The sequence below is a fragment of the Tachypleus tridentatus genome, chromosome 9 (assembly GCF_004210375.1).
Source record: "Tachypleus tridentatus isolate NWPU-2018 chromosome 9, ASM421037v1, whole genome shotgun sequence".
NCBI lineage: Eukaryota > Metazoa > Arthropoda > Merostomata > Xiphosura > Limulidae > Tachypleus > Tachypleus tridentatus.
The window spans coordinates 113,685,106-113,707,159 of record NC_134833.1 but is presented as its reverse complement, the minus strand read 5'-3'; the positions used below and the strand labels follow the sequence as shown (position 1 = coordinate 113,707,159).

The following is a 22,054-nucleotide window of genomic DNA, read 5'->3' as shown; positions in this document are numbered from 1 at the left end:
TGGTTTGTATTTCTGTCCAGTCTCCTCCTTTACACAAATTTGATTAGTCTCAGTGAAATTTAGAATTATTTTTGTGATATTTTTTATTCAAGTATACTAGACTTTATTCACTTTTGGGTGAAATTGGTTTCACCTTAAAATACTGCAGTGTAGGTGGATAGACAGCAGAAAATGTTAGCCATAAATAGGATATTATTGCTGAGTTTTCTACTTAAAGGTGTATTGCCAGTAATTTGAACCCTTATGTTACTAAATTTCAAGAAATGACTGTCATGAAGAATAGCATTTTCAACAAATAGAACTACTCATGATGAAGAGGGAGAGTTGGCCGCTTAAGAGATATCATTGGTTGAGTCTAGAAAAAGCCTTCTAGATGTAGAACTTTCATCAGCAGTTTAAAGCTGCAAGACTTTGATTGCATCTCTTTTTTTTTAGCATCATACTTGGGAATATCAGCTGACATCTGGCACACTGTAGACAGCAAATTGATTATTATCCAGAGAATCTCTTACTGAAAGGGAAGCATAGATAACTGAGGGTTGCCACAGTTAAGTGGTATCTGGTGAGTCTGAGCTATTAGGGAATGGTCTTTACAGGATCCACAAGCTATTATCAGCCAGAGTTATTCAACCCCTGCATTAGGATTAAGGCCAGTTCAGAAAATTTGTCAATCAGAGCTGATTACCAGGTAAATGAGACAATGGGCACTGAATGGTGAAGATGGTGGATCATAGGAAAGTCACAAGCCTCTTTGAGGTAGGAAGTATCCTGCCAGTGTGATCATGGATCACATAGAAACCTGAAGTTATACATTGTTGATGTATGAGCTGCCAGAAGTAACTTATCACTCAGCCATCGTGGAGCAGTGGCATACCACTTATTGAAGTCATGTCTATTACACTGTACCTATGTTGACTGAAATCTGCAAATGAGATACTTTGGCTGGAACTGCTTATTCACATATTCGTGTGAGTAAGGCAAAGTGGTTTACCCCTTATGTTTGAAGATGCAGTGAGAGAAAATTTAGATTATTTTTTAAATGTCTTAAATAGGTAGCTTCTTGGAACAGGTAGTCTCCAAATCAGGTATCTAAAGGCTGATTCTGAATTTAGATATTACAACTCTAAATTTCATGAAGAATTTTGTTAACGTGCAACTATAAACTGGGAAGATGTCTAAGCCAAAATGTGTCAACAGTTTGACCTTGTGGAAAATATTGCAATTCATCAGGCTGAGTCCAGAGCTTAAAAAGAGAAATGTTTAACCACCTGTGTGAATATTTTACATTATTTACAATGGTAGAAACAGTATCTACTGTGACAAAAAACAGATATGTTATTTTGAGCTGACTGCAAGAGAGTTAGAAGCCTAACTCTGTTTCTGTAACTCATACCTTTTTCCCTGAAGTATTTACTTCATGCTTAGACTTAACTGACTGCTCATCCTCCAAACAATGTTACAACCACTCTGATTTCAATGAATGAGCAGAGCTATTCTTGTCCTCTCATGAATGTTATTCTACAGTCTATGCCAATGATTCCTCTTCCTGGAGATTCTCTGAAACAGGGGGAAAGCTTTTGCTTTGCATGTGAAATGTTGAGTCATCAGAAAATTAACTGCTCATACCGTGCTAGTCAGCAAGGTGGCAAAGCTATCAGTTTTGATGACGTTTGACTGTAGAAAAACCAACAAAAACAGTACTGCTGCTGCTAGAATACCAGAAAAACTTTAAAAATCCACATCAGACTGGTCATTGTTTCATAAGAGTGCAGTAGACAGTTTGCCATAAGATTTAATGTATAACTCAGCTCTTGGAGATGAATAAAGTTTGGTACATGCCTATATTTGGGTACAATGACAAGAGAATTTTTGGTTGTTATAGGAGTGGCCAGAACACTGGTTGGTCTCGTGATATATCAGACCCTCCAAATAAAGTCACTACTCAGGCCAGTGGACACTGACTTCCTTCTAGAAAATGGATATATATTTTTGAGATCTTATTCATTGAACAAAAGTACTTGGCCAAACCTTGGTTTTGGCATTGATATCCATGGTGTGAGCATACTGCAAAAAGTATTGGTAAGTTTTTGATTTGAACATATCAACTGTTGTACTGTGGGAGAGTTATTCAGTGTCAGTAAGATTGGGCCTACTAACAGTGATTTGCACGAGTGCATGTGGGAGAGAAGTACAGCTCCTGTGTATACACAAGTAGTGTTTTGCAGTTTACTACAGATGAGGTTTGATGTGTCCATGCTGTATGATGCACTTTCAAATTTCATGCATGAAATGCTGCATTTCTTGTTCATAAAGCAAGTAACATTAGATTATGCAGTAATCTACCTAAGAAAGTAAGAAATGCCAGTGTTATTCTGGAGTTTTATCGTTAATCAGTTATCCAGTCTACTTCTGCAGTAGTTATGAGCACAGTAAGTGAAGCAGAAATAGCTGAAGCTAATAACAACTCTAGGGTTACATCCATCACATCCTATCTCAGAGCAAGTACTCTGTTGCCAACACATCTAAGGTTGCTATGAGATAATTGTTCAATCTGGAATAAATGCAGTGGCAGCAAGTCAGAGACTTGTTGGGAGAGAATATGCTGACATATTTGAGACAATATGGCCAACTGAGTTAAATGACAGTAACTTCTCATCACAGAAATACAGACAACATATTTCTGATCAAGCGACTGACGTACAAATTTCCCTGGAGCACGAGGAACTAAGCCAGATCTTTGATACAGTGGTTTACCAAGGTTCTACGTTGATTTTAGATGGGTGATTGCAGTAACTTTCATTGACTCCTCTTTTTTTTGTAGGGGATAGATGAAGATTACCACTGATTCAAAACATAGACTTGATATTCAGATACGAGCAAGTTCAGCTGAAGGATGAGAGCAGACCATACATTGCTTGTAGCCTGAGGTATGGCCAATAAGAGGTTTCATTATGCTATGTGGTCTGGTTAATGTTTGTGCCACTTTCTTCAGACTAATGGAGCTTGCATGAAAGGTGCTACAATTGGAGAAATGCCTCGTCTATATCTGATGTCTCGGTGTTTGATTACTCATTCAAGTTAGTGGCTGAAAACCTGACAAAGAAATTTCAGGGAGTTGAAAAATAGGCTTTAAACTGAAACCAGGAAATTGTATGCATCAGTGGAATTTCTTGTTTATCCTGTAGGAAGAGATGGAGGAATAACAAATCCCGTTAAAATAGCAGTGGGTTAAGACATTCCTCAATTTGTGATTGGGCAAGAAATCTGACATGGTATCTTAGCTTTGTTTTTGTCATATTATTGATAGTTCATAGCAAGCTTCTTCAAGGTCATAGCGTCATTGTACATTCTCACTAAAGTTGAGAGTATCATAGATACGGAGGGAGGAATGTGAACGGGCATTCTGATCCCGAAAATGTGCTTTAATGAAGGTTCCAGTGTAAGTATATCCATAAAAAAAAAAAGTTGAGCTCTTATTGGATATCAGTACCAGTAGAATTAAAACATTGTCATTGTACTTGCAGAATGAAGCAATCGTACATCCAGTCATACTCTCTCAAATCTACAACTGTGAAATGTAGACACAGGACAGTGAAAAAAGAATTGCTTGTAGTTATAGCCTTCATAAAACTACTCATACTATCAGGTCATCCCACAAGGTGAAGTCTGAGAATTTAATACAGTGCATCACAATTTCTGTATTTGTAGAAGGCTTTAATGACAAAATTATGTTGTAAGAAATGTATAAATATGTTCAGACAAATGAAAGAAACTAACCAAACTCCACTTTTGCAGATCATTATTCAAATAAACCCTTATGAAGAGAGAGAGAGATGTGTTTGAGGAGCACATTAGGCGTATAGTGCTTTGAATTAAAAAAGGCAATAGTGCAGCAGAAACTACACGAAACATTCAAGGTGTTTATGGTTCAGAGTCTCTCAATGAAAGAAAATGTTGAAGATGGTTTCAGAAGTTCAGATCAGGTGACCAGAGCGTAAGTGATGCGCCACGTTGAAATCGCCTTGTTGAGTTTAATGATGACTTGCTGCTGGCTGCACTTGACGAAGATTGTGCTGTAACAGTTAAAGAACTAGCACAAAAGCTTAATTTAACCCATTAAACAGCTCACCGTCATCTGCAACAGCTTGGAAAGGTGTCAAAACTTGAAAAATGGGTCCCCCATGATTTGATAGAAGCCAATCTTAGAGCAAGAGTGAACATAATTCACCTTTTCTGGACAGGTTAGTGAGTGGCGATGAGAAGTGGATATGTTATAAAAATGTTAAGTATTACAGACAATGGCTCAGTGCAGCTAAACTGACTAAAGCACAGCCCAAAATGGACCTCCACCCTAGGAAAGTCTTGTTAAGGGTTTGGTGGAATATTGTTGGTGTGATCCACTTTGAGTTGCTGCCACTCAATGTAACGATTACATTAGACTTCTATTACCAACAGTTAAAGCGAGGCCTGGCATGGCCAAGCGTGTTAAGGCGTGCGACTCGTAATCTGAGGGTCGCGGATTCGCATCCCCGTCACGCCAAACATGCTCGCCCTCCCAGCCGTGGGGGCGTTATAATTTGACGGTCAATCCCACTATTCGTTGGTAAAAGAGTTGGCTGTGGGTGGTGATGACTAGCTGCCTTCCCTCTAGTCTTACACTGCTAAATTAGGGACGGCTAGCACAGATAGCCCTCGAGTAGCTTTGTGCGAAATTAAAAAAAAAAAAAAAAACAGTTAAAGCGCTTGAATGTTACACTGAAAGAAAAAGAGGCCTGCCTTGATCAGTCGTAAAGGTGTTGTGTTATATCAGGATAATGCACAACCCCATTCAGCAACAATCACATCTGCAAAGATTGAAGAGCTAGACTGGGAAAAACTTCCACATCCTCCTTATTCTCCAGATCTTGCTCCATCTGATTATCATCTATTCCAAAGTTTGAAAAACTGGAAAATAGCTTGGAACACATGAAGATGTTAAAACTACCCTCTCTACATTCTTTTCCTCCAAACTACAAGAATTTTATAGAAGTGGCATTCAGAAGCTTGTGAATCGTTGGCAGGAAGCAATTAATAATAATGGAACAACATTATTGATTAAATAACATTAAAAGCGTTTCAAATACTTTCTCTTTTTCTGAACCTAAAATCGGATATTACTTAAGGGAAGCATGGCTATGTGTATTGGTCAGGTGGTGACACAATGAAGTCTGGGAGGACGAGAAGTTTAAGAGGTGTTAAGATGTGTATTCTAAGGGGAATATAGACATGTGTATGTATGTAGAAATGCTACTTAACCAATATAAGTTTTTAGCACTCTTCTGTCTAAAAATTCGTTTTATAACAGAATTGTTGTAATTAATGTGATTATTTTAAAATCCTATACATCTAACTAAACTTCTGACCGAGTGAAATTCATCTGATCGTACATTTGGAATCTTGAGTTTTACTGTTTAAGATCAAATTTTTAAAATTCTATCTCTTTCTTTGATAAGCGGGTCAGCTACTGATTTTTACCATCTCCACATAGAAAATTTTATGTTGCACGATGCAAAACCACTTAATTAAAAACCAAGATGGGCTTAATATGCCCAGGTGGTTAAGGAACGCGACTCGTAATCCGAGGGTCGCGGGTTCAAATCCTCGTCACACCAAACATGCTCGCTCTTTCAGCCGTGGGGGTGTTATAATATGACAATCAATCCAACTATTCGTTGGTAAAAGAGTAGCCCAAGAGTTTGCGATGGGTGGTAATGACTAACTGCCTTCCGTCTAGTCTTCATACGTATAATTTTTTTTTAAATTTTATTTTAGTATTGTCGCTATACTCTAATGAACTATTTTAAAGGGTCTGTGTCTTATGTGCATAATTTGTATTTATACCTTCATTACGTCATTTTTTATTTTATATTTCTCACCTCATTTTTACTGTGTTCACGGATACATTTTTGTGTTCAATATTAAAGGTCTTGTTTGTTTCTGTAAATTTGTTTTCTTGATTTCACGCGCTCTATTTGTATTTCATTTTACACTTTTATGTCAATGCACCGCCAACCACTTTAGCGAAAACACGTATATTTACCAATATAGAATATGTCCCTTACTCATGTTTAGTATAATTAAAGATTTACCGCTCTTTTCTCACACACGCTTTAAAAAAACAACAAACATTTATTTGATTAAGTATATAAATGTATAATAGTTGTTTTCAGCACATTTCTCTGTACTTCCTGCAAATGTTTTTTTCTATTCTATCCTTCTGTATATTTGACATTTGTTTTGTACAACTTGTACACACTGTTATTTTTATCGAGCCGTTTTCTGTGGCTACAGAAAAACTAAAATAGTTGTACTGCTTTTCAGATTATTGATTTTCACCTCCACTTAATTAACTGTTCACTGTTTGCCACTGTGTGTAATACACACACATTGCATACTGGAATACATCATGTCGAATTTAAACATGAACAAATGAAATTAAGTTGTTTTTTTTATTTTGTTACTTGTGTTGCAGTAGTATTGGCAAATCAGAAATTAAAACATATAGATTTGTTTGTTCGTCGTTGTGTTGTAATACATAAGCTACAGACCATAACTCATACGTTTGATAGAATATCAAGATATATCGTTGCACCCACAACTGAGCATTTGATTTTATGCAATAGACGACATTAAACATTCTTAAAGTTTGTAAGGTGGTAAACTAATTATTTCTTTTAAATGATGTGTTCTTTTTTATAACAAACTCTTCAAAAAAAGAAACGCAAAAAAGGATATTTTTTTATTTTAGAGAAATATATGTAATAACGTTACAAGCTCAGAGTATGTGATGTTACACGTGTTAAGGCACTGACTGTCAGACCAAAATGACAATAAAAGTTGTGCACTTTGAAAACGGAGGAAAACAACGGATTTTTCGCCAAAACGCATTCGTGTCCAATAAATTTGTTTGAGAGATCTGCATGTTCTGCAAGTGCAACATGTGCAAAATCCCTATAAAAGTGACGGGTTCTCGGTTTCCACAGCTCAGTGTTAAGCCATCGACACGCAATACAGTTACGCCAAGACTGACTGAAGCACAACGCAACAACGGCATTGGTCGCTTGGAAACAGGCGAATCTCGATCAGATGTTACCAGAGCTGTGAATGTCCACCCAAGCACCATCACAAGGCTATGGAATCGTCACCAACAACATGGATCAACTCGTGACCGTCCACGATCTGGCAGACAATATCGCAACATCCGGGTACGTCAGCTTCGGGATAGGACCACTACTGCTTCAACCATACTAGGGCTGCGTAGGATTTCTGATCAGACCGTACGCAACCGTCTACGAGATTCTTAGGACCCATGTGCAACCCATCATGGTGAACGTCAACGACGTTTTTCAACATGACAACGCCCGTCCTCACACAGCCCGACTCACCACTGTCTTCTTGAGACACTACAACATCAACGTTCTTCCCTGGCCCTCCAGATCACCAGATTTAAACCCCATCAAACATCTTTGGGACGAGTTGGACCGACATCTGCAATGGCGACAACCTCAACCGTAGACTTTACCTCAGCTTGCAGCAGCTTTGCAGGCTGAGTGGACAGCTATTCCACAGGTCATCTCATCGCTTCCATGGGCAGGAGATGCCAAGCAGTTATTGATGCTCACAGGGGCATACTCGTTATTGACGTTAAACTTCAACTAGTGAGCGTGGACTTCGCCTTTGCAGACTTTGGATGTTTAGCAGTGAATGTGCAAAGTTTCACACATGTCATACAGGACTACCCGGAATAAACTTGTTAACAATTTGTCTCAAATTTTGACTTTTGCGTTTCTTTTTTTGAAGAGTATATATGCATTTGCACATAGCATGTCGGTCAAAAAAGGTCATTATGTTATGTTCACCCTCATTACCTATTCGTTATGAAAAGAAACACTTGAAGTAAAAATGTATTTCAAGACGGCTGGTATGGGTATTAAAACTTTTTATTATAATCAAGTAGAGAACACCTGAAGATGTCCTAAGAAGGTCGAAACGTCGTTCTCTAATTTATTTTAATAAAAGTTTTAATATCCATACCAGCAGTCTTGAAATATACTCATTACCTATTGTTCTATGCCATACACTGTAGGTAACATTTTGTCTACTGATTGAGGAAATATAATTGCAAAACCGTACTATGAAAGCAAGCAACAGCTTCTTCTGGTGATAATTCGGGTGTTAAACAAGACAAAAATCTCCATTTTCAAATAGGAATGACCAGTTAAACGATTGTGCTAGTGACCCTGTGAAAGTATGATTATTTTCAACTATGCAACTGATGATTTCTCAGAATGAGACGAATTTTAAGATTTACAACTTATACAAATTTTTATAGAACTTCAAATCTCCCTCCTGAAAAAGTCATTGCTATATATGCAAATAAACACATTTAGAATTAAACAACAAAATCGTTTTCGCTACATGTTTGTTTACGCATCCAATCTTTATACAAACTCAGTTTCAGAAAAATTTAGAATTACTTTGCAATATTTCCTGATGGAATCTCCTCTTATATAATGGACCCTTATTCCCGACGTGACACGACCACAATCTTTCTTACTGTTACGTTTTACCGTCACTGTTTGTAACGTAACCATGTTTGTTTTTGCTCGTTGCGCTACCTTAATTTTTGCTACAGAAATCTGTCTAGTGAGAAGTCGATAATTTGTATTTGCTAGTATTCAATCTTTTAATGTCTCTTTGTCATCAATTCACACTTAGTGAACAAGATGTTCTTACTTCCAATGAGAAGAGTGAAAGGAAGGCCTTTTATTTGACAACGAGAATGGTTTAGTTATTAATTTAATAATTAATTGACTTCATTTATGAGTACCTTAAAGTACATCATCATAAATGTTAATCATATAATTTATTTGAATAAATTTTACATATAACTTTATTCTGTTTTCTCCTAAAGTATATTCCTTGGTGCTTTTTTTTCTAGTAGTCCCATAGTAAGTTAGCGGTAGTTCTACGGACGTAAAGTGCTAAACTCCGGCGTTCGATTCCTCATGGTGGACAAAGAAAATAGTCCAAGGAGACATTGTCTTAAAACAAACAACGATTTTTAGTAGTTTTAAATATTGAAGTGTTTTATGTTACAAATCACGATTTACAATAAAATGTAGGATAAGAAAATATTTAAATATAAGATGAATAAATCTTATATTAAAAGAGTGTTTTATTTTGTTGAATAAACAAAAGCACTACGTCTAAGATTTTTAAAATTATTATAATTTGTTTCTGTTTTAGAGCAAAATCACATAAGACTATATCCTGTGTCTACAGCAGGGAATCTATCTCCAGATTTTAGTGTTGGAAGCCCGTAAACTTGCGCTGTCCCATGGGCGATTATTAAAATTTGATAATACTTATTGTGAAAAATTTATTTTTTCTCTAAAGTTACGACCCGGCATAGCCAAGTGGTTAAGGCACTTTTTAATAATAGTTCCCTGATTTTCATTATGACATAACATTTTGAATATACCACATTTCCTAGATTTCACTATAGCAGTTGCCTCATAAAGATTAGAATCCGCTTATTGCCAATTTTCAATTGGAAGTGTAAATTTCAGCGTTGCAACCGTGGAAAAACATTTACGCACAGTGTCCTGTAATATGACGGTTTCTCTCAACAAAGTGAAAACTAAAACAAAGCGTATTTGTTGGGAGAAAAAGAACAAGAATTTGTTTATACATCTAAGCCGCATTGATCTATCTGCTGCGTCTACCGCAGGGAATCAAACCCTAGATTTCAGAAATGGAACTCCGTAGACTTACTGCTGTCCTACAGGGGAACGAGAAACGAGATATCAGATATACATTACAAAACTCGAAACTGTTAAACTTACAAAGTTATATATTATGCAAAACTTCAATAACGTAGTCCAAAATTTTGTAAGTATATTCTTGACCAATACTTATCATTAAAGTAGTATTCAATTCCTTATTTTAATTACTAATTAATGTAACTATGGATGACAAGTAAACACTGAACAAAAACTAGAAAATTCCAAAAGAAAATGTTTTTGCCTTACCTAAATCGTTGTAAACACTTTGGTTGATTGGGTTTGCGCATTTAGAAAAAACAACACAAAAACAAACAAACAATCATATAAATCACGCTAATATCAAAATGCAATAAGCGAATGGTAACCATGACTGTTAGTTTTTCGGTTTTAATCAAGGCTATTGATATTTGATGTAAACATACCTAATCAAGTTAATATTAATCAACGCTATTAGTTTATTCGCAAAAAGTGTAGTTCCTTTTATGTGAATGCCCTCAATCAAGAACAGGCATAAAAAACTTTTGTTTCAAATTATTTGTACAAAGAGATATCAGTGCATAATTGTCCATAACTTTTGACCTGATAGAGCGAAAGCAACAAGTCATCAGCAAAGTGCGTTAAAGCAGCGAATAAAATCTGAATCAGATAAGTCTGTACATTCTAATTACGTGTCTCTCGCTGGTACAGCGGTAAGTCTACGGATTTAAAACGCTAAAATCAGGAATTCGATTCCCCTCGGTGGCCTCAGCAGATAGCCCAATGTGGCTTTGCTATAAAAAATTACATACAAAAGCACTAAACAAACACAAGTTAAAAAACATTACTTAAACCCAATTCCTGGCAGTAATACATTGAACTGTAATTAGTTTTAGAATTGAAGCACACAGGCTGGAAATTTATACATGTAAAATAACTGTTTTTAGTCGTATGGGTTTGTCCTGTTGCAATAACTTCGATTCGTCGTAAGGCCCGGCATGGCCAGGTGGTAAAGACACTCGACTTGTAATCTGAGGATCGCAGGTTCAAATCCCCGTCACATCAAACATGCTCGCCATTTCAGCCGTGGGGGCGTTATAATGCTACGGTCATTCCAATTATTCGTTGGTAAAAAGTAGCCCAAGAGTTGGTGGTGATGACGAGCTCCCTTTCCTCTAGTCTTACATTGCTAAATTAGGGACGGCTAGCTTGAGTAGTTTTGCGAGAAATTCAAAACAAACTTATCATTCGTCGTAGTTTCTATGTACGACATACCATGAATGACAATTCTCAATTGCTCTTTCAAAATCTCATTATTTGTTATTTAAAGGATTCCGTAATAACTTAAATGTTTATATATTGTTTCCTACAACAATCTCAAACAGATAAACATTTTCAATTCGAACAAGTGTTTCGTATTTAATGTGACAATAACATAATACTAAAGACAGTGTTAAATCGAACCACTTGTCAGTTCAACATTTATGCTTGATTTTAACTTTCATCAAAAATTCTAGACATAAGTTAAGCTATTATGTTTTAATTTAGTAAATAAATATAAATACGTGCAAGTAAAATCCACAACAGTTGTTCTCTATCCCAGAACATGAACTTCAGTACTCACTACGACTGGTCATACCACCACTAGGTGCCCAAAATTTACATTACATTAAATATTACATTTTTATTTTGTAAAAAATAAAAAGTAATCATCGTAAACTTACCACTACACTTGTCACCTTTTCAGTTTGAAAGTCACGAACTTGAAAATATTTATAAAGTTTTACTAATTAAAGATTATTGCAAGGTATCACTTCAGGTTTTTAACGTAAGTACTCAAATTTGTATTAAATAATTTATTTGGGCCATTACCATGTTTTTAATGCAAGTGCAGGTCGTTTAGTAAACAACAGGATCTAACGGAACAATTCGAATTACAAGTCGCTTAGCAACTAGTAGAAAAAGAACGTGCCCTAAGTTTCTTTACAACTGAAGTCTAACAAGCTAAAATAAAATAGTTTAAAAGTTAATAAAGAAAGAAAGCCATATTATTGTTGTGGTTTGTTAAAACACAATACTAGAAAGATAAAATCAACAAGATAAAGTGACTACTTTTATAACAGCATTAGAGTCGAGGCAAGATTTGTTTCTTTTAATAAAAGGTTTTGTTTGTTTGTTTGGGAATTTCGCACAAAGCTACTCGAGGGCTATCTGTGCTAGCCGTCCCTAATTTTGCAGTGTAAGACACCACCCACCGCCAATTCTTGGGCTACTCTTTTACCAACGAATAGTGGGATTGACCGCCACATTATACACCCCCACGGCTGGGAGGGCGAGCATGTTTAGCGCGACGCGGGCGTGAACCCGCGACCCTCGGATCACGAGTCGCACGCCTTACGCGCTTGGCCATGCCAGGCCTTAATAAAAGGTAACAAGCAAGTTTGAAAGGCGAATCCATGATTTTGGTTAATGCCTGTCGGAGGATTACAATCATGTGTTGCTACTGCGATGGCTTCTTTAAATTTTCTCTTGTCGATATTACAGATCCTGACAATTATTTCTATATTCTTGAGGTCAACGTTGTGGTTTTCCTCACTAGTTGAATAATACAATGGCTGAAATTTTAACAGAAGCTTGTTCGATGTCTCTTGTATGTTATTTCATCTTAATGTTAAACAGGATGTTTGGTTTCTCCGATGTATTCTTTTTTACTTTCACGTGATGCACTGGAGACAATGTTTTTTTTTTTTTTCACGGATGTTGTAACTTAACTTTAGCTAAAAGGTTGTGTAGGTTAGTTGGGCTGTTGAACACAGCTTGAATGTTAAATTCACATTCTTCTTTTCACCTTTCTCCAAGTCTTGGAAAGTTGGATGTATCATCATCCTATGTTTATTTTTCTTATTAATGGAGTCTTCCCCATTAAAATTTTTTCGAAGGTCTTTTTTTACCAATTGTTTGGGATAATTATCATTAATAAAAGTCAGTTGAAGTTGTAGAAAACTAGTTTCTATGTATTCGTTATTATATATTCTATGCGTGCTGCATGCGTTTTAACTATATTTTCAACACATACGGGATGACAGGATTTGAAGGTTTTTTTGTGTGTGTAGGGGTTACTTTTCGATACAGTTTTTTATTTTCTGGTAATCATTATTCTATACAACCAGAAAAAGTAACCAGTTATTTATATCTAGTTCTTAGGTAAATTTCGTAGAAGCATATTGATTATTTAAATGTAATAATTTTTATATGGCGTGCTATATTTCTTGACTTTATAACATTGTTTTATTTTAGCTTACGAGGCTTTAGGCTTATAGTTTTACGATGTTGGTAGGTAACAAGTAATTCGAATTGTTCCGTTAGATTTTGTTTAATAAACGCATCGCACCCATCAAAGGCTTAGGTAATTGGGCCGAAAGTTGCGCGTTAAAAAACTAAAAGGGAGTTGATAATCCAAATAAATTACTTATTACAAATAATTAGGTGTTAAATCTATAAAAATGTACAATAAAACCATTCTTACAAAGTTAGAGGTAACTTTTCTTTTTAAACTATCAGTACGTTAATTCTAACTCCCCATTGTTTCCGGTATCACATTTTGAAGTTTATTCTGCGAACACAATATTAAAGTGTTTTGAGCTCATATATCAAAGGCAACTGCGGCAAAATGTTAAAGAACAATTTAAGTGCAACAAAATTCATTTTGTTCTTATACCAATTCATGATTCCACAAAGTAATTCATAACAAATTCCTTCCTTCTGACTTTTGATAGTTTAACAATAATAATAATAAAAAGCCAATGTATCATTTTATATTTGTACGCAAATTCCTTCAAAAACAATTTTTTAAAGTAAAACTCGTAAGTCCTATTAGGTATAAAAATAGGCTAAATTGATATTAACCCTTAGGTTAAGTTTTGAGTACTAACGATATTACTTCATAAAACGATTCAGTACTTCTTTTCACGCGTTACAGGTTTCATCGACTGTTCTTCAGTTTTTAAATATATTATCAATAACATCCTGTATATAAAAGATACTGGGTAGTAATGAAGGTGTGTTAAATATTATGTTTGTTTGTTGCATGTAGCCCACTTAATTTTGATGTGATGGGCAAGTGTGAAGGCGAATGATTAACAGCATCTACCGCCAAATGTTTTGTTACTCTTGTCCGACTGAATAGTAAGATTTGACAGTATTTTCGAGGCAATGGCTGGGAACCATGAACCCATGTATTCATAATCCAAGCATGATAACACAACTAGTCCATTTCTTAGCCCCTGTTCTCACTTGAGAATACATCAAACTACAACTAGAATGAGTGCAACACAAAGTAGAAAAACCCTTGGTTGAACCATTTACCCAGTTGAGAAGCACGGCCCTAGATAGTGGAGGACAACAGAAATGTTATGGGGAAAATCTAGAAAAGGCAAAAGATATGGGTGTGGGACAACTGTTTGAGGAGTTCTGAAAATGAGTTTTTAACCAATAATAAAATTATTTCAAAGGATCAGAATTGCAAGAAGTGATCTAGGCTGTGATCCTTACACTTTGTTCTTATTCTTGCTTTTCTCCTTGGGCAATAAGAGATCTATCTTGTCTTAACAAATTTTTATTTAATGATATACAACTAAAATCTAAGTCTATGAATGGGAGTTTGTATATGAACATTAAAAAAATTAGAGATATAATTATTTTGTTCTGGGATTTAGAAGTGATCTAGGCTGTGGTACTTACCAATCTGTTCTTATTCTTGCTTTCACCCTTGAGCAGTAAGAGATCTGTCTTGTCGTAACAAATTTTTATTTAATGATATATAACTAAAATCTAAGTCTATGAATGGAAGTTTGTATATAAACATTCAAACAATCAGAGATATAATTATTTCATTCAGGGATTTAGAAGTGATCTAGGCTGTGGTCCTTACAAATCTGTTCTTATTCTTGCTTTCACCCTTGAGCAGTAAGAGATCTGTCTTGTCGTAACAAATTTTTATTTAATGATATATAACTAAAATCTAAGTCTATGAATGGAAGTTTGTATATAAACATTCAAACAATCAGAGATATAATTATTTCATTCAGGGATTTAGAAGTGATCTAGGCTGTGGTCCTTACAAATCTGTTCTTATTCTTGCTCTCACCCTTGGGCAGTAAGAGATGTCTTAAAATTTTATTTAACAATATACAACTAAAATCTAAGTCTATGAATGGAAGTTTGTATATAAACATTCAAACAATTAGAGATATAATTAGTTTATTCAGAGATTTAGGTTTCTAGTGTCAAGATAAAAGTTGATTGACATGTACACATTTTTTGATATATTATTTGAACATGAAATTATAATATCTTTAATAAACCAGATTCACAAAGAATACATCAGAACTTACAAAATCTTACAAAGAAATGTACCTCATATTTATAGTCAAGGTTTTTGGACATGCATTTTAAGAATTAGTTTTAGATACTGAAATTTTGATTATGGAACAAAAATCCCAAAAAACTGGAGCAGCATTGATGGTGTTAATATATTTATATTCTTAAAACTTGGACACACTGCTTGGCACACTATAGTGTGTGTTAATACTACAGAAAACTTATAAGAGGTAAACATGCTTTGGACTACAGTTTCATAAATTGGTTTTGAGAAAGAGAATAACCTTTAAAGTAAAATATGCTTTCATATATTGAACACTATGATAATTCTGTACATCAAAAACTTTAAGGTTCATATCAGTTATTTTAGTTATTCATAAGTAACGCTATTTTTTACTGCAAATTCAGAGATTTATATCAGTAAATCTATTCAGTTTGAAATACCACAGTGATGCATCTAAAAGAATTAATCAGCTGTGTTTGGTAATTATGGTTGTATACTGAGTCCACTATGGAACTGTTCATTTTGTACCTGTTACTTGGGGATGGAGCTACTCCCATTAAATTCATATTAAAGAGCAGAGAGATAAAACTTTTTGAAAAATCAGTAGTAAGCTACCAACAGTAGAAAGCAAGCAGTTAAAAAAATAAAAAAATACTACAGCCCTTAGTTTTAGTACATGTGTACATAAATATTACTTAAATGATGTACAAAAAACAACCACCATATTTTGTTGCCTTATATAAAAGAGTTAAAATATACCCCAATGAAAAAAATTACAGCAAGAATAAAACAACTCTTAGGAAGATAAAGGGTTTCAAGTAGGAATAGTTGAAAGGACTTGAAAGCACATTACAGGCATACCTTTAAACATAAAGAACCTGTTATTAAAAAAAACACGCTCATGGGTAAATGCACACTCAAGTCTATTATATAGGGTATGAAACACTGTATCCATGCTCTGATGATCTTGTAGAAAATAAGCATTACCAATCAAACAGATTATTTTACACAAAACAGGATTTAATTAAAAGAAAAATTCCAAAAAAGGTGTACACTTCAATATAGACAAAACACTGTTTACATGAAAATAGAAACTATCAGAAATGTATTTACATGTTTTACATAAAATCTGACATGATTGTTATCAACATGGTTTCTTACAAGATAAAAAGCTATCATGCAAACATAAAAAATAATGATCACATTTGGAAATCAGTACAAATAAAACCACTGGATTATGTACATTTCAATACTGGATATTTCACAAGACAGTAAATACAAAAATATCTCATAGCGACAGATATCATAATTCTCTAATATGAGCTTTACACTTTTAGGGATGAATATTAGCCAAGTCCACAAAAATTTTTACACACGTACAATGATCATGCATCAAATAGTTTTGATAACTTCAGTTAAAGACCAGAATAAGCTCTAGTTTTCACTGATAGAATGTATTAAATCTCTAGTTCATCTAATATGGATATTATGACAAACATAACAGTCCACTCAACATTAAGTCACATTGTTTCTCATCACTTACTAACTGTATCAATATCTCTAAGTTTCAGAATAAAATCTGAAGTTAAAACTTTTAATTTATTCATAATATATTCTCTAGACAAATCACAATACATTAAAATTACAATATATTCCTTTAGACATTAATTCACAAGAAATTAACAATTTTTATTCTTTTACAATGATTTTAAAGAAATGAATGAAGGCCAGCATGGATATGTATATCCTTTACAGCTACAATTTGTATACCATTACATTATGACATCATTAAGTAAGAAAAAGCCACAAGGTTAAATTGGTTAAACTGAAATTAAGAACTTAGAAGAATGTTATTCAGCAAATCACCAAATACCAGAAACTGAACAGAACAGAAAATGTTACCCACTCTAATAAGAGAACGTTTAATTTATGTTCTAAACAATACTTCTTTCTATTAACTTTCCTAAATCAAGGATTATTTTTAAAGTTTAAAACACCTATAAAGTTTATTAAGAACAACAAATATTTATATAACACTTAAGTTATGGCACACATGAAAGAGCTACTTCCCTGGAGCTTCCTTATCATTCATTTAGTTCTTTTCAACTGGATTACTTTACAATATTGTATATAGATACAGATGGTAAAATAAAAACAGGCAAAAACCTGGAGATTCTTCAAAACTGTATGAAATGTAAATGACCAGACAATTCTCCACTTGATATCTCAGTAATTTTGTTTTTAACAGAAAGTATCCCAAGATAATGGGTATATAATAAAAATTATGTCTTCTGACTACAAAACTGTTTGTAGTAAAATGCCACTTTGAAAGTATAAAATAAAAAAAAGAATACATTCTGATTGTCGGTTTCTGTTTTAAACAATAAATTATTTCTTCAACCTTACACCCCCCCCCTTTAATGCAGGCAGGCTTGAGCTAATAGAACATGCATACCACATGGCCATCCAACAAGATTATTCTTAAAAAAAACAAAACAAAAAACAATACTATTATAACATTCATATTAAAATAAGGCCTTAAAAAATGAAGTATTGTTTTAGTTTTATAGCTAATATGTTTAGAGAAATATAAGCACCAAACTATCTTCACTTGCTTGTAACAAATCCATAGAAACTTATTTTGTTGAAAAAAATATCAATTATCTATACATCTAATTACAAAAGTTACCTTAAAATTCTTTGAGTAAAAATTTATTTTAAATAGAAGTTTACATGTAGAGAAATTTCATATTCTGATTGTAAAATTTAGTAATAAATTTAAAATATATTTAGAAAATTTAGTATGCTTACTGTACTTTGTTTTAACACATTACAATTTAGTAATACACTCTTAAAATACATTTGAGAGTTCTGTTTACTTAACCAATAGACTGAGTCTTCAAAATTTTGAGTTTGTCATTCCATTTGCAATGTTTTAAGGTTCATCCTTATTTACCATTATAAAAACCTCTATGGTTAATGCAGGTAAACCTTGATCTCCTATCCCACAGGTTTTATACTAGCAGCTTATTTTAGCATGCACACAAACCAAATGGGTGGCTCAAATGGTGTAGTCTTAGCATTATGACCAAAAATATGTGATAAATAAAATAATGACAATAATTTTTAAAACATTTTTTGAAAGACAAATGCCGAACTAAGTATTATGATTTTATAAAATATCTCCATTTGGACTTGTAAGCTTATCTGAGACAACACAATGTTTCTGTGATAACAAGCAGTTCAATCATCATTTAAGTGTTTAAACTTCCAAATGAAAACTGGCATGAAGAGTCATGAAACCAACAATTTAGATTTTTTCCAGTTATTATACATTATGCATAAGAAATTCTTCTGACAACAAACAAGGTAGAAATAGTTGCATTCAAACAAGTCTAAAGCCAACATTACTAGTTTCTGACATTGAAATAGTTGTTTTTGCAAGCTTTGTAAAAAATGCAAAGTTAACATTCCAATTAACTAGTGATTTTCTTGCACATCAAAAAAGCACTTGAAACACTATTTTTTTAAACAACTTGCCAAAATTTTAATATGCTAATCTGACATTTTAAAAAAAAGACAAATGGATGAAAATGTGACATCAGAGGAATGCATTACAAGATAACTAATTTCCCACCAAACAGAAGGTATACATGTGTGCATGGAAAAATCAGATAAAAGAAAAAGCACCTGTCACAATCTGTCTGGCAAATAATTTCTTCTTGTTTTTTCATGATTCATGACATTTTTCTTGTTAAATTACTTTTGGTTCAATCAGTGATTGTTCATGCTCAGCCACATAAATATACAAGTATTTTTCAGTAACAGAGATAATTTCTGAAAATGATGATGTATATGAACAAATGGTTTGTATACAATATTTCCTACAGTTGTGCTACAAGACTTGTGCACAGTTAGAGAGAGATCAGTTAAACTCACCACATGATAATAGAACTCATTTTCAACAGACCAAATAAAAACTTGATGTCAACAAAAAAAATATAAAACTTCCAATATTTAAAAACAATTAAAAAAAGAGCTATACAATATAATGTTTTCCACAGACTTCAAGAGTGGAAAACAAATTACATGTATATGTTGCTATTAAAGGCTGTAGGCTCTCAACATAACTTCTGTTCCGACATTTATACAACCTAGTGTGCCACAAGGGATTCTTATCACAGCCTGCAGCAACCTTAAAGCTTCTGTACAATAAAAGGAACAAGATGATCAAATATATACAAACTGAGAAGTTTTTGAGTGTCAACATTATAAAACTTACCTAATTATATTATCTATAATAATGGCATTTATTGGCTATTGCCAGTCCAAAACGACAAAATGAAACAAAAAAATATGTTGGAGTGTATCTATTATCTATTAATGGTTTTATTATACAGAAAACAAAAAATCCTGTTCAATTAAATTATATACAAATATATTTTGAGCAGGAATAGTTTCCTTTTAAGTCTTCAAATTTTTTCTCACAGTTCTAATTCACCGGATTTACACTATATAACAAGCTCATCTCAAATAAAATGGAAATTTACCTTCTTAAAATATAACTTACCAGTATTTACTTCCACCATTTAATGTGTTGGTTAGCCAACATTCCATAATACTACTGACAGTGGATACAATAAACTGGACCTTGTCCAGAAGTTGAGCTTTTTTTTTTTCTTCTTCTTAAACATAAACTGGCCAGCTTCCAAGTATATTCTTTGAGCTATCTCTTGGTATTACCATCAGTTGGACGATGAATCTTCATGTGAGCACTTCTAGCTTTGACCTTGCTAAAAACTCTAGAATGACAAAATCCAAGAACATTTTAAATTTGATTTCTGGTTATTCAGTGTAACATGATCATTTATTAAATTACATAACTCACCAAATCAGTTGCCTTAATTTCAACATCTTTCAAATCATGTGTGTATAACAACTGTCAAACTATTTAATTCTCAGAATACAGGGTCGGTCTATTTGATTGACCACATTACCTCTTTGTACTCAAGTCTTTTTAGATTTAATACTTCTAACTTTCAACATAGTGTGTATATATTTTCACAAAACTTGGCAGTATTTTAGTTAAAGTCACAAGTCTTTAACATACAAAAAAATCAGATGTTTAGCACTGTGTTCATAATAAAATAAAGATGTCTATGAATATAATGAGTATTTGTTTTGAATAGTCCATGTGCAAAGTAATTTTCATGTTAAAATTAAAAATACTTTTCATCTTATCTTTCCTTAGCATAATCCCTAAAACCCCTAAATGCACTGCAAACATTTTTTTCATTAAAACTTTGTTATTTTCTCTACCCTATCTCAAAATGGAATTGGTCAATTTGACTGACCAATCACCAAAACAATTAAATCTAAATTACCCTTTTTGTTCTTTTAAGAATAACTTCAAATTGAAACATGAAACTGCATTCATTTATCCTAAGTAGCTCTAAGTTCATAACAGTACATATCTATTTATAATTAAATTTTATTGTTTCACTGCCATTTACACTGCTTCTGACCGTTATCTATGCCATTATAACTGTCAATCCCTTGTGGCACATGCAGCTTGAGCATATATCTCGTGTCAACTAACCTAAACATACTCCAATTTTTTACATTTTAGTTATTTTTATAATTATACATAAAAAATAAACATGAACAACAAGAAATAAAATATTTAACCAATCTTCTCTTTTTGCTCTTGACTGAGTTAACCCTAATTAATTTTAAACTAATCATAGTATCGCACTAAATTTTTATTTAATTCAATAATGCACTAAACAATACAGAACAATAACATCCAAAAAGTAGACAAATTACCTTACTTCTCAAAACTTTTCTGGCTTCCTAACTAAGTGACAAGAGTAGTTACAAATTCATTTAAGCTGGTTGTTAAACTTCCCTGTTAAATTAAATATTATTATAAATGTGGTTTGTCTGAGCAATAACAATTTTTTAGAAAGTAACTTACATTAAATTTTGTACTCTTTCAAGGGGTTATGGATAAAATAGAAAAGATGAAATGCTAAGAGAAAATGAGTCAAGTCACATTGGGGGAAATTCAAGATTTTTTAAAATATTGCCTTGTAGAATTAAGAATGTAAAACTTAAATACTATTAAAATATAGATTAATCACTAATATTTTATGCTATTTTAATTGGTATAACAAACAAAATGTGGTTTAACAAAATTTTGAATGTAAGACTAAAACTTTGTATCATGTGCAATAAAGGGTACCTGAGGCAAAAGGGTTAACACTCTTGCTAAGGGCATTTTTTTCTGTGCATATCACAGTATTTTTTGTAAGTAAAATTCAAACTTTAATTAAACTACTACTTATTAACTTTATACCAATTAGTGTAGCATAAAATCATAGCCAATAAGCCATATTTTAATAGTATACAAATTTTAAGTTCTTAATTGCATAAAATATTTATTTAAAAAATCCTGAATTTCTCCTACTCCGAGAAGTGTCAAAATCATTCTCTAGATATCTACTCTTCTGTTACTTATTCACCACCCCTCAGATAAGTTCAAAACTTCAAATAAATGACTCACTATAATATCATCATTGCTCAGACAAAGCATAATTTTTATAGTCCACAAGCTTATTAGATTACAGAGCTTTCAAATAAAGAATCAAATTCCTCTTGTCACACCCATTTATCACATCCTGCCTTTCAGAATTTGTTAACATTTCTCTCTTACATGTAATACTATATTATTTATAACCAAGAGAAAGCAACGATTTTCATTTGTTAAATGAATTATTATGTTGTTTTTTGTACAGAGGATTGCCAATTTTTCTTTCAGTACAAGCTTCCTTCTTACGGGAATCATATCAACTAGCTTGGATGAACT

The 22,054-nt window shown here is 33.3% G+C and overlaps 1 protein-coding gene across 2 annotated transcripts in view; it reads right to left on the bottom strand.

Annotated features, from left to right (window-relative positions):
• Positions 1 to 15,048: 15,048 nt before the first annotated feature.
• The window catches only part of LOC143226089 (uncharacterized), an 87,493-nt gene continuing 80,487 nt past the window's right edge, over positions 15,049 to 22,054 (bottom strand). Inside the window, exons 18-19 of one of the 2 annotated variants that reach the window (XR_013014286.1) lie at positions 19,757 to 19,988; positions 16,397 to 19,391 (exon numbers count right to left, since the gene is read on the bottom strand). Coding sequence is in view for 1 of the 2 variants with exons in the window: in XM_076456592.1 (XP_076312707.1) it covers positions 19,913 to 19,988 (76 nt within the window). In the remaining variant the exon portion in view is untranslated. Of the gene's footprint in view, positions 19,989 to 22,054 lie in introns of both variants that reach the window. The other variant, XM_076456592.1, reaches the window with a different exon arrangement.